Here is a 13496-nt window from a genome sequence, read left to right as displayed (position 1 = left end):
ATGGATGGAGCATTCCAAAGAGGCCAGGACGTTACCTGGGATTGGCTGCGGGGTGGTCTGTGCGGTGCTGCAGCCGAGGTCAGGGCTGTCATGCGATGGAGCTGTCAGGCAAGGAGTCAGGAAAGGATGGGTGGGTGGAGAATGCCAAGGACAAAGGGAAAGCGAAAATGAAGCCACGTCAGATACAGGGATTCCCAAACTCCTAGCCCCTTCAAACCATCTGGCCCAGGGGTGAGCCCCCAATCCTTACTCCATGGGTCAGAACACCCCACAATGCCTTGGTCCTTAGCAAAGATACTAACAGGCAGCATTGGTACAGTGGTTTGGAGCAGCACACTTCACATTCATACTCATTTGAAATATATTTAGATTCGGCTTTTCTCCCAGCCTGTAGGCCTTAATAGCAGCTTACACCGTTAAAAACAGCTAAAAGCTTATTTTGAATAAAAATACAAATGTAAAAGAGGAAAAGCTGCTAACCCCGTTGGAAAAACTGATCCCCATTTGCAAATATCATCCCCCTCCCCCCCAAAAAATAATGCAAAACTCTGCAAAATTGGACACCTTCCTCAAGTAGCCCATTCCACGAAAGTCCTGGCAGAAGCAGTCCTCCTTAGCCTGTGCACAGGAACTGTCGCTAGCCCCTGGATCAAGCCTTCCCAAGAGAGCCATGCAAAGCAGACCGTGCTATACTCCTCCCTGCATTGCAGACCGGAGACTAAGGCTAAGTTCCTGGGACAGCAGCTTGGCAGAGACAAGAGGGGGATGCACATTAACCTATGGCAGTAAAAAAAGAGAGAGGAGTCCCTCCGGTGCCTTAAAGAATGACATGCTTATTGTGGCAGGGATCTTGTGTTTGCAGCAGCGGAGGCTTTGAACCCAGGCCTTCCTGCTTCAGCCTCTCTGCCAGGCTCTCACTGGCATGTCTGCACTTTAAAAGCCTCTGGCTGCTGCAAGGAGATGAGGACACAGCCCCCCACCACACACCCTCCAGCAGCTTCTCCTACTGCATTCTCCCCAGCCTCTGAGGCCTGCCTTGCACAGCCTTGCATTCAGTCCTGACACAGCCACAGCTGCAGCGGCTGGCAGGACATTCTGGGATTCTCCACAGCCCCTCACCCAACTACTGCAAGACCCTCCAAAGCCTAAGGCCTCCATCCTTGTAATTCCAGGAATGATACACCACATCCACAGGGCACTTTGGGATCATTCATAGCATTTTGCACACACAGAAGAAGAGTTGGTTTTTATACCTTGCTTTTCACTGCCCGAAGGCATCTCAAAGCGGCTTCCAATCGCCTTCCTCTCTCCACAACAGACAGCCCGTAAGGCAGGTGAAGCCAAGAGAGCTCCAACAGAACTACTCTTCAAGCACAGCTCTAACAGGACTGTGATGAGCCCAAGGTCACCCAGCTGGCTGCATGGGGAGGAGCGGGGAATCTCTTGCCAGCTTAGTAACCGCTTCTGTCAACCACAACACCGGGCTGACTCCTATGACCTTAGCATCAGTGTGGTACGGTGGTTAGAATGTCAGGCTATGGACTGAGGATGGACAGGTTCAAGTCCCGGGTCAACAACGGAGCTCACTAGGTGACTTTGGGCAGCCACGCTTTCTCTTAGCTCAACCCACCTCAAAGGTTTCTTGCAAAGTTAAAAGAAGAGAGCAGGCCCTGCGGGCCCCTCTCAGAGGAAACAGGCCAAAACTCTCATAAAACAGACCAAAAAAAATTATTCACAGTCCTATGAGGTGGGCCAATGTTAAGAGCCCCTCACTGAGAGACAGAACTGAGAGTTCGTGACCAAAGAAACACCTGAAACTTGGACTTCCCAGCTTGCATTTTCAGTGGCTGTGCCATGGCATTCCAGGGTCCCCTGCCTATTCTTGAGCCTTGCCATCCCAATACCTCCTTCCTTCCCCTGTTGGTCACCACAGCCAAGCCCTCAGAGAGTCCACTGTGTGCCCAGCCAGAAAAAGATTCCCTTCCCCACTAGGTCATTCCTCCCATCTCCTTCCAAGGCCATTGGTTGGCTTTGCCATTGTTTCCAAGAGGGAAGGTGGAGAGAGGGTCTGCCCCTGGTCAAAGCCAGGAACCCCTTGCAGGCACATGGCTCCAGAAAGGAGAGGAAGAGCCCAGGCTAAATTGCCAGGAAACAGAAGAATGTTGGAAGGGCAATAAGCCTGCATTTAGAAGCCTCGGCTGGAGGCAGTTCCACAGGGAAAGTAAATGGCACAAGAAGAGGTATTGCTCTTCCTGCCTGCCCCCTACTTTGCAACAGCAAATTGTCTTCCTGCCCCATTGTCTTGCAGGAGAGAAGTGAGGAGCTATGAACTGGCCAGCCCCATGATCATGAAGGTGTTTGTACCTAACAACTCTTGATGAAAGATATACTGCCTCTGTACATGGAGGTTCATTTACTTATCCAGGCCAATAGCCACAGTACTCCTAGCCTTTGTGAATTCATACCGTTTTCTTTAAAGCCTTCTGTGCTAGTGGCTACCCTCATGTTTGTACCTTTTATGACCATATATGGACATGCCAACCCACCCACCCCCTCCCAAAATGGCCAATGATGGTTGCTTCCCAACCATGTTCTGCACAATTGGGCCATGTCTGGAGTTTCTGGAATCCTGAAGAATGTTTCAAGGAGTTCTCAATGGTTAAAAATGTTGAGAAAAGCAGATCTAGCGCAACATCGGCTCCAACTCCAAAGGCACAAGGGCAACAGGCCTCCCATGCAAACATATGCAACTCACAACTCAGATGGCACCTTGCCATTGCATCACAAAACAAAAACAAAATATCTCTGGCAAGTAAATCAAGCCACAAGCAAATGCAACCTGGAGGAGAAAAATATCAGGCCAACTTTAATTGACCCAGAGGCCCCTGGAAAGGCATTGAGATTTGGCTGGGGAGGGAGAGGAAATTCCAAGCCAAGCCCCCTCCCTGATGAACACTCTTCCACCTGCAAAGGAGTCTCCCAGCTGTTCATCCCACAGCCAGACTGGAATGGTGCCAGGGATATGGGACCATCCTTGCTCCCTTGACAGCTGTTAAAGGTGCAGTGCAAAAGATCAAGAATTCCCCAGCTGCCTGGAAGGCACTGGCATCTAAGAATGCTCCCCTGCAAAATCTCCTAATGCCCCAAAGTCACTATTTGGGACCGCAGTGGGTGGGGAGAAATCACCTAATTACTAGAGCCACTCTAGCTGAGACATGTGAGGCGTACAATGATAAATGACACATTTCCTGTGACTTTCACTGCCAAATCCCATATAGCTGCTTCCCAGGAATGGGGAAAGTGTCACTCAGGGAAATGGGAAATGTAATAGCAAAGGGGGGGGGGGATAGAGAAGGGACAGAGTTTCCAAGTGGTGCCCAGGAGACATCTCAGCCGGGCAGGGGAGAGCAACGCTGAGCTGCCAGCCGAGCATCCCATCAGGAGTGCAAAGGAGAGGGGAGGGAAGGGGCCGGCCAAGGAAGGAGCGAGAAACTGTTCCTGACCTTATTGGGCTAAAGAATGTAAAAGGTCCAACTCTGAGTAGCAGAGATTCCCTTTCATGGCCCTGCAAGCAGCAGCCTCCCAGAAAGTCTTACATATGGCACGGCCCCCACACCCACACCCACTGGTGCAGAGGGAAGGGGGAATGCAGGAAAGAGGCCAGCCCCACAGTACAGGGGGTGGGGTGGGGGGTAGGAGCAGCCCCGCTCAGCACCAAATGCAAGACCCTCGAGCACTTCCGCCTCACCACAGCAGAGCCCTCGATCCCGCCCTCTGTGCTCAGGACTGCCTCTGTGCTCCTCTGACCTTTCTCCCCACACCAGCAGAGGCACTGGTTTTTCCTGGAAGTGCCATCCTTCGAGGACTTAGAAAAACACATGCAGCTGAGCTCAAGCCTGGGAGAGGCAGGGGAGCATTGGTGGCCCCAGTGACAATCACTCCTGCAACAACTTCTGGCGGGGAGGGGGGGGGAAAGTTCAGCTCGTGAGTGGTTCCCTTCAGACCCTGCAGCCCTGACATTGCATGCCTGGGACAGAGCTTCTGCTATGGGACAGACCCTCCCCCCCACACACACACACACACAAACACAACAAACCAGCTGCAGATTCAGCCTACCAGCACAGCCTCTCCTTCTATTCTGCCTGTTGCTTTCACGTTACCCACTAGTGTAGTGCATCAGTAAGAGAGTCAGACTAAGAACTAAGAGATCCAGATTCCACGGGGAACACAGAAGAACAGCGGGGAAGTGAATTTTGCACAGCAATGGCTCCCTGTAAAAACTGATTGCCTCGATGGGAAGCAGAAGGCGACATCTCTGTGGGAGCACAGCAAAAACACCAGATTGGGTCCTGGATGCCTGGGTTCCTGGAAATCTCAGCTTCCATTTCACTTTTTTTTTTTTTTTTAAGAGTGTGCTTCCAGCCTGTATCAGTTGTGGGGTGCCTGATGAAATCTCAGAACCCAGAGGCTGACGGAGAGGTTGATTCTGTGAAGGCTTAACGGGGTGGCAGGTTACAGTGGATGAGCGATAGAGTTGTAAGTGTCCTGCATAGTGCAGGGGGTTGGACTAGATAACCCAGGAGGTCCCTTCCAACTCTATTATTCTATGATTCTATGAGAGGGACGGCAGATTAAGACTGCATGGAAAGGGAGGGGAAAGAGGGCTGGAGGGTCAACAGAACCAGAATTAATGATGTGCTAGACAAGAAGCTGCAAGGTGCATGCACGTCTGCTCGATTTGTATAGCTTAGACCAGCCTTTTTCAACCTTTTGACTGTGGAGGAGCCCCTGAAATATATTTTCAGGCTTAGAGGACCCCCGGAAGTGATGTCAGCTGGCCATACCTCCCTGCCACGCTCCCGGAAGTGACACGTCACCAGAAGTGGCATTACCACCCATACCCTTCACCTTTCGTTCCCTTCCCGCCTTTACTACTACTAGGGTGGCTCCACCTCATGTAGGCCAGAAAGAAGGGCAGGAGCTGAGAAGACAGGCCAGATCGCCCAAACCACGCTTTTGATTTTTACACCCAGAGCCTACCCACTGAGCCCTTCAGGCAGAGGCAGACAGTTCCCTAGCTTATGGCAGAGTCCGTTTAGGCAGAAGAAGAAAGGCCCTGGACCCCCTGTGGACTTCCTGCGGATCCCCGGGGGTCCACAGACCCCCACTTTAGCCTGGTCAGGGAATCCAGGCTTTTAGCCTTTATAGACCCAATTTTTCCTCTGGAGAAAGGAGGGCTTCCTGTGAAGCAGGGCTTTGTAGAACATAACTTGAAAACCAATCTGAACAGTGGAGCTCAGCTCCAGAAGGTATATTTGAAAGAAGCACGGGTTGGAGCACAGTGCAGAGCAGCGGTTGTCAACCGCCCTCACGCCGCGACCCCAACTGCTGCGGGGGCAGCGGGCGCAAGCGTCTGTGTGTGTGCACGCAGGCACACAACAATTTGGAGGCAGCCAGTGCCATGGCTCTGCCGCCTCCACCCGCCGGCCACCGCCACCACATGCCTCCGCACACCTCTGCTCGCTGCCGCCTGCTACCACTGTGGGCTTCCACCACTGCAGCAATCACCAACATGGCAGCCCCACGGGAAGGGGCCAGGGGACCCCAAATGGGATCGGGACCCCAAGGCTGAAAACCACTGGTGCAGAGTGTTCCTTGTCACTATGAAACCACACCCAACAGGAGCTTCTTGGGGTGATGACTCCTAAAATCAGTCAGACACTCCCAGAAGCACCAGACATAAATTCCCAGGGATACCGCAGCCCTAGCATGCCTCCTCCATTAAGCACCGCAGGGCTTTGTTTTAAAAGGAAAACTTGGAACAGCACGATAGCATGCAATCATAATACACACACACAGCACACGCTGCCTAAGCATTATCTGCATTTTCCTTGTTTGCGTGCATATGTGCTTTGCTGCTCAAGCTATAGTCCATGACCTTTAGAAGCCAACAGAGAGTGGGAGAAAAATCCTCAGGACTGGTAATTGGACACGGCAAACGCAGAAGAGTTTTTGAACTGCACAAATGTTCTTTGGAAACAGCACATCTTAAATTGTCTGGATGCACAATTTTTAAAAGGCCCTCTGGGAGGTGGCAGGGAAAGGGGAAATCAAAACCTTAGAAGGTGCCAAAGAGAATGCAGTCGCCCTTTCCCTGCCACTCCCACTGCCTCTTCCTTCCTCTGAGAAAGCTTTGCTAGCTTCGGCATCTTGAAAAGACAAAGCAAAAAAGATGTGCTGTTGAGAGCCAGCGGGGTGTAGTGATTAAAGAGCGGCAGCCACTAATCTGGAGAACTGCGTGTGATTCCCCGCTCTTCCACATGTGGCCAACTGGGTGTCCTGCTCTTTCAGAGCAGTTCTGTTAGCGCTCTCTCAGCCCCGCCGACCTCACAGCGTATCTTTTGTGGGGAGAGGAAAGGAACAGTGTTTACAAGTTGCTTTGGGACTCCTTCAGGAAGTGAAAAGCGAGGTATAAAAAACAGCTCTTCTTCTTCTTCCAGCATCCCAAGGCAGCACCCCAAAAAGGCCTGGTTGCCTCACATAGCCTCAAAACTAAAGCAGAAATATTGGCCACACGCACTCCACCTCGCCCTTAATGGGTTTGTGTAACTGCCTTCAAGTTGCTCCTGACTTCTGATGACCCTGTGAATGAATGACCCTCAAAATGAACTGTTGTTATCAGCCTGGCTCAGGTCTTACAAACTGAGGGTCCTGGCTTCCTTTCCTGAGCCCGTCCTTCTCATGATAGGTCTTCCACTTTTCCTGCTGCCTTCTGCTTTTCCTAGCATTACTGGCTTTTCTGGAAAAGACCACTAAGATTGTTTTCAGGGGAAGAAGCCGGCTTGGCGTTCATGCTTACCATCCGCCACTTTGTGGGCTGCGCTCGCCTCCTGCTCCGGGGCCTGGAGAACGTCCTATGAAAAGAAGAGAGGGAGCACAATGGGAATGGAGTCCCTCACCCAGCCAGAAGATGGCAAGAATAACTTAAGTTTCTCTTCTAAGACTGCATCACATCATTTTCACTGTCTGCATAGGGAGACTCGCTTCTGAACCACAGTCAGCGCTATGACATGGTTATGATAATGACAAGGGTTGCCAAATACCCACTTATACGGCAGGGGGGCTCCTGCTGTTAAGCCAACCCTCCTGCCATTCTTACCTGACTGGTGGGAGAAAGGGCCAGGGATGGCATTGCACGACATGTAGGTTTATGCCTGACCACAAACTTGGATGTGGGATAATCACTTAAGATGCAGGAACAGCCGGATTTTCTCCCAACATACGATGTAAGCCAGGTTTTCAGACAGGTCTGACATCGTGCATCACACAATGTCATTTATGGCCCCCACCCTAAAGGTTTTGAAAATGCCAGCCACCTGCATCCCTGAGGACAGAGGTGATACTTTCAATGCAGTGAGGCCACTTTGAAAGCATCTTTACTACATCCAATGAATACTCTTGGGGAAATTGCTCAGCAAGCCTGCAGCATGGTTTAGTTTCAACCAGCAAAAATTCAAGCTGTGGAAGGTACTGAGTGGTTAATACCCGTGCAATTACCAACCCCATCCTCCCTCTTCTTCGATTACAGAGAAGCTTTGCTATTTTTTAAAATAAAAGATGAACATTTAACCAATCAATGTACACAAGCTAATTTAAAAAAAAAAACTTCACAATATATACAAAGGGTGTGGAGGAGTAATCCTGCTACCAACACACAAACCAAACCATGCCAGAAAAAGATTGAGGAGCAAAGATATAAATAAAATCCACCACTCTGAATAGAAGTCACTACTCTAAATCAATCTAAATACCCTTTACTAAATTAAAAAACACATCTGTAATCTGCAGAATATTCCTGTCGTAAATCATAAAAGGCCAAATGCTTTTTGACACACCGTCTTTCTCAGTGATTCCCTTGGCGAAATTTTATAAATACAATTGTTGTACAATACATTGAATCAAAATAACAGAACTGCAGAGAAAATGTCAATATGCTATTGATTTATGCCCAACCAAGCCATTCTTCAGACTCATTTCCAAGACCAATAGCATAACAATTACACTGACTATCAGTGGTTAAAATACCTGGATAAAAACTGACTTGCTTTTTCCATTTATATTCGACTTGGTGAGGCTACTGGTAAAGACACCTCTCTCCATCTTTATAAAAACCTCACCTCTTTGTCTCAGGTCCCTAAAAAGCCCCTCACTGTTAAGAAGCAGCTTACGTAAGTGAGATCAAAAGGGACTTGGTCCCTGAACATTCCAGGGCAGGATGGCTTATATAAGTTGCTCTTTGGAAGGCAAAAGATATAAATAAATAAAATAGCATAGCATGTTAAGAAATAAAGAGATAAACCGGGATGCTAACAGTATTCATAAGCTCTTTCTCAGCTACTGTCCTTCCATGCCACCCTGACCAGCGTTCGTTCTTAATGCAACTCAGTTCACAGTGCCATGCCAAGCAGAGCTACACTCTTCGGCCTAACAAGGGCTTAACTCGGTTTAAGATGAAACAGTAAAATTAACATTATTCCATACCAAAAGGACGCAAACAAGGTTGGCCACTGAAAACAGAGACTGCCTTAAGGCTCCCATTGAGAGCTTTCCTCCCCCGCACCCCCACCCCATCTCGCCCGAGGCATCCCATCCGTTGTGGCTCTGCTGAAGAGGACGCAACACGGGCTTCCTTCCTTGGACCTGTGGGGAGAACGGTGCCCTGTACCTCAGTGCTTGCGTTCTCGTTACTCAGGAGGGTCTCTTTGGGCAGGTGGGCGTCTTTTCCAGTGCTCGACATATCTGACTGTTCTTGCATGGTATCACGGGTGGATTCTCCAGCCGGTGACTTGGGCGCTTCTCTGTCCTCTCCTTCCGAGGTACCAAGAGGGCTCTCCTCCTTGGAAGGGGGTTGGGATCCGGTGTCAGGACTGCCGTCATGGGAATTGGGCTCAGGGCCCTCAGCGCTCAACTCGGGGCCTGACTCTGACTCCGAGAAGGAGAAGGACGATGGCGGCGGAGAAGGCTGGTTGGGAACGGGGTCCAGGAGCAGAAGGGTCCCAGAGGAGATCTCTGCACGAGAAGAACAGGACAGGTCGCGACTAAGCCTGCAAAGTGGCAGAGTTGGGAAAACGCTTGGTGCCAAATTGGCTTCTGCCAGCGGGCCGAGTCACTCAGCTCCGTAATATGCGGCACGGAGTAACGGTGCCACCCTAGTTTTCAGTGTTGGCACAAAGATGACTGAAATAATATAAGCATTGACTAAAATGCTAAGTAGGGATCACATCATTACAATTCTAGAGAAAGATCCCAAATCCTTCTTCAGACCATCTGTCTTGTCAGCGGCCTCCTATGCAGAAAACCCAGTCTCTTCACAATAAAGCCATGTACCTTGAACACCCCTTTGTGCGCGCATACACACACCAACAGTTGGTCAGCCCTCCCCCAATGCCGCTGAGGTGTCTCCCGCCCCCTCCCCTCAGGTGCCACTTCCCAACCGGAACAAGGCAGGGGCGTGGGAGCAAAAATCTACGGAAATGAGCATTTGCATGGACTCACCAGGAACGTCCGTTGGCTTCGCCTCTCGGTGCTGCTCGCTCCTCAGCTCTCGGATCTGGGCCTTGATCAGCTCCCGCTCTGCTAACTCCTGCACCTGGCGGGGAAAAAGGCAGCCGAGGAGTCAGCCAGTCAGCCTCGAGATTGGGGCAAGCAACTTTTCCAAGCCCAAAGTGCCGGGCTTTGTGAGGAGCCGACGCACAAAAAGCTGATCCGCCCGGATCGCGGAGGGCATACGACTCTCCTTTCCCTACCTGAGAGTGGAGATGAAGAAGTTTTTCAAAGACGTATGTAAAAGGGCAGGATTTTTATTCTTTGGGGATTATGAAAGATGTTAGATGAGCCCTAATTGAAAGAACCCTTCAAAAACGCAGCAAGTTCTGTCAGCCGGCACCAAGGGGCATCTCACATTACCACACACACACACACAAAATTCCATTTGACAAGGGTGTCGCATCCTGTATCAACGGAGACAAAGGCCCGTCTCAAGGCGGCCAGCTGAGGGCAGCATCGCACATCGGAAAGGCTTTCTCCTCACACTGCCAAATCCATCCGGCCACACTCCTCCCGTCCCGCTCTCTGCCATCAGGACCACTCAGAGCCCCTTGAAAGGAGGGTCTGTCTCATAACTTCACACCCAGTAAATACACCGAAAGACCCTTTGTAGGTCTCTATGCGATGTGGGAGCAGTTGCTAGGCAACAAGATGCAACCCCCAAACCGCTTCCAGGTTGACTAAGTTGCTAGGCAACCACAAGCATGGGTCCCTTTCTTCTTCCCAAGGACCAGCTGCTTCTAAGTGTGTTGTGATTGTGTGTGTGTGTGTGTGTGTGTGTGTGATGGAGATGCACAGGGAAAAGATACCTGTGCCATGCTTTCACTGGGGGAGCCTGCCTAGGCCTCAGCCACACCCTTTTGGACCGCAGCGCAATCCGGATGATTCCCTCTGTGCTGGTCGAGGCCAGGTGTGCCTCTCTCGGGCGGAGAACGGCGCTTTAAACCACAACTTTAGCCTTTGTTTTTTAAAAAATTGCCAAGCTGGGCTGTTTGGAACTGGGAATGCCATGAATGTTTTGCCTAAAATGAAATTCAAAAGCACGCATTTGAAAATATAAAGCTGCATTATGCTAAACTAGACTGCCGGTCCACCTAGTTTAGCACTGTCTCTACAGACTGGTAGCCATTGCTCAGGAATTCAGGGAGAAGGAAGACCACCCCTAACATCCGTGACCTGAAATCTGTGACCCCCTGCAGGGGGTTGAATCTGGGGCCCTACGAAGGCAAAGTGAAGGCTCTGCTGCTGAGCCACTGTGCTAGGAGCCCCTTCTGTGGGGACACAGGTGCGGCCGTTCAAGTGAAGGCGGGAATTTTGAAAATGACAGGCCACATTTCCAAGGGGATGTGTTGCGAGAGCTGCCTGAGAAGCAAGGGCAGGCTGCAGAAGGGACTGGCTCGCTCTTCCTTGGTGGAGACTGCGACCTAGTGGAAGCTCTGAGCAGTGCTTTTACTCTCGAAGCTGAGGGTGTCTTTTGTGCAGAGGGGAAGCCAAGTGTCAAAGCAGCAGCAGAAGAAGAGTTGGTTCCAATATGCCGCTTTTCTCTACCTGAAGGAGTCTCAAAGCGGCTTACAATCGCCTTCCCTTTCCTCTCCCCACAACAGACATACTGTGAAGGAGGTGAGGCTGAGAGAGCCCTGATATTACTGCTTGGTCGGAACAGCTTTATCAGTGCTGTGGCGAGCCCAAGGTCACCCAGCTGGCTGCATGTGGAGGAGGAGCAAGGAATCAAACCCGGCCCGCCAGATTAGAAGTCCGCACTCCTAACCACTACACCAAGTTGGCACTCTTTGCATCCTGGCCTAACTAACCACAGTCAGTGCCAGCATCACTTGCATGGGATTCCAGAGGGATTATATCACTGGAGCTGAGGGAAGGGTGTCTTGCAAGTGCTCGACTACAGAAGAGGAGCCCTTTTCTCTTCCTTGGCCATGCCCAAGAGCAGAAATCACAGAAACAACACCCAGCCTGACATAATGAGGGGCCCCGGGGCCTGGCAAAGCACTTTGGAAGACAAACACTGATTTGATCAAGACATAAACTGGCAGCATCGTTCCCAGGGATTGCCCCCTGGGCTTACCAGCACATCAGGAGCCTTCTAGAAGCCCCCAACTAAACGGGGGTATCTTGAAGAGAGCCGCTTACACCCCAAGCTGATGAAGCAACGCTGGTGAGAGCCAAACTACGGTTCATCTTGTTCTGTCACCCACACTTAGGGAGATGAGACTCAGTCTCTCCTGCTTACCTCAGAGATGCCACCATCTGCCGAGTTTCCCTCCCGCTCCTTGGATTCCAGCGACTCTTTCTTCTCCTTCCGGCTATAGAAAACCTTCCCAGCTAAGGCTGCAGCTGGGGAGAGGAAAAAGACTGGACATCAGGGGGATGGCCCAAGCTCACAAGCACCAGAGCCAAGATGGATCTAACGAATTCTCTGCTTCTGTGTGTGTGTGTGTGTGTGTGTGTGTGTGTGTGTGTGTGTTGATTCCAAGAAAACACCCTCAAGGACACCCCCTGCCCCTGAGTGTGAAGGCCTTCCCTTGGAGCTTTACCTTCAATTTCTTCAGCACGCAGTTTGCGGATAGCAGCACGGATCAGTTTGCGCTCCTCGTATTCACTCGCTCCTCGCAGCTGAAAGAGAAAAGATCAGGAGCCTCTGTGGCCAAATGCCAATGCAGGTCTCTGTTGAGGGAGCTCAATGCTGGTTTTGCATTGCTACCCTGGCTTAGCTGAGGTGTTTGGCTTTATTGGAAAAAAAATGCATTCTTACAAAAAGGACTTCAAAAAACAAGAGTCCACACTCAGATTCAGACTCAAGCATAGCCCAGAGATTAGAGTACATATTCACAATATGTATAAAGCATTTTTGCATTTTAATTGTTTCAAGGATGCAACACGCAAACAACAAACCCAAAAGTCAAAATTAGTAACATTCAAGGTGTCCTTGGTTCAAATCTTCCTTCGGACACGGAACTCACAAGGCAGTCTTAGACAAGGAACCTCCCTCAGCCTTGGTCCCTTGATTTGCTACAAGGGGTAACAATACCAGCTTACAGCTAAATTGTATCTTTGTACTGAGGATGGATAAGGTAACTCTTACTCAATGAAAAACACAGGGATCATCCCCCCCCCCCTCCGGTGAGCTAATTTTATTAAACATTTCTCTGTTTGTCTGGATTGCCAGGTTTCATGGTGACATTCGTACTCTCTTAATTAAATAACTTTTTTTCAGTTTGTGTAGGTAGTTGTCAGCTTTACTTTTAGTTTGGAGCATGCTAAAAGCAAAATATCAATTAAAATCCTAAGAACAGACTGCCCTTCAGTGGGTGGGGTGGGGCCTTATTGCAAAAATTCACAAAACGGCCCCTCGAAAGAGCTTCTGAACGCTTTACACACACAGCCATAGAAAGGACAATTTTGTATTCATTTGTCCACTCAGTTTGCCTCCAGAAATGGCTCCTGTGGTTTTCCTTGCAAAGCAAATGGAGGTGCAAAGCAGGCAAGGGACAGCTCAACAATGGGATAGAGAGGAAGGAACGCCTCCTTACATAGTGTACAGCAGGGGCAGTCAGCCTGTGGCCCTCCACATGTCCATGGACTACAATTCCCATGAGCCCCTGCCAGCAAATGCTGGCAAACACTGGCAGGGGTTCATGGGAATTGTAGTCCATGGATATCTGGAGGACCACAGGTTGACTACCCCTGCTGTACAGAACCCCAAACACAAGTTCCAATCTGAAAGACTATGGAAAATTATGCTCTGTGGAAAGGAGAGAAAAAGCCCACCATGTTCAATGAAAGGGAGTTGAAAGGATTAGCATTCAGCATTTTTCACAGTTCCCGAATACTCACAGAGTGCTCATGAACATGAGCTTTTTGCAACCTCTAAACCA

The 13496-nt window shown here is 50.2% G+C and overlaps 1 protein-coding gene across 4 annotated transcripts in view; it reads right to left on the bottom strand.

The window, feature by feature from the left end:
• Positions 1-13496, bottom strand: part of SMTN (smoothelin) — a 68208-nt gene that overhangs the window by 30526 nt on the left and 24186 nt on the right. For all 4 annotated transcript variants that reach the window (XM_077309284.1, XM_077309286.1, XM_077309283.1 and 1 more), the window contains exons 5-10: positions 12156-12234; positions 11852-11955; positions 9556-9649; positions 8726-9069; positions 6860-6914; positions 36-101 (exon numbers count right to left, since the gene is read on the bottom strand). In XM_077309284.1, coding sequence (XP_077165399.1) covers positions 36-101; positions 6860-6914; positions 8726-9069; positions 9556-9649; positions 11852-11955; positions 12156-12234 — 742 coding nt within the window. The remainder of the gene's footprint in view (positions 1-35; positions 102-6859; positions 6915-8725; positions 9070-9555; positions 9650-11851; positions 11956-12155; positions 12235-13496) is intronic.

This window comes from Paroedura picta, chromosome 13 (assembly GCF_049243985.1).
Source record: "Paroedura picta isolate Pp20150507F chromosome 13, Ppicta_v3.0, whole genome shotgun sequence".
NCBI classification, from domain to species: domain Eukaryota; kingdom Metazoa; phylum Chordata; class Lepidosauria; order Squamata; family Gekkonidae; genus Paroedura; species Paroedura picta.
This window is presented reverse-complemented; position numbering and strand designations above follow the sequence as displayed.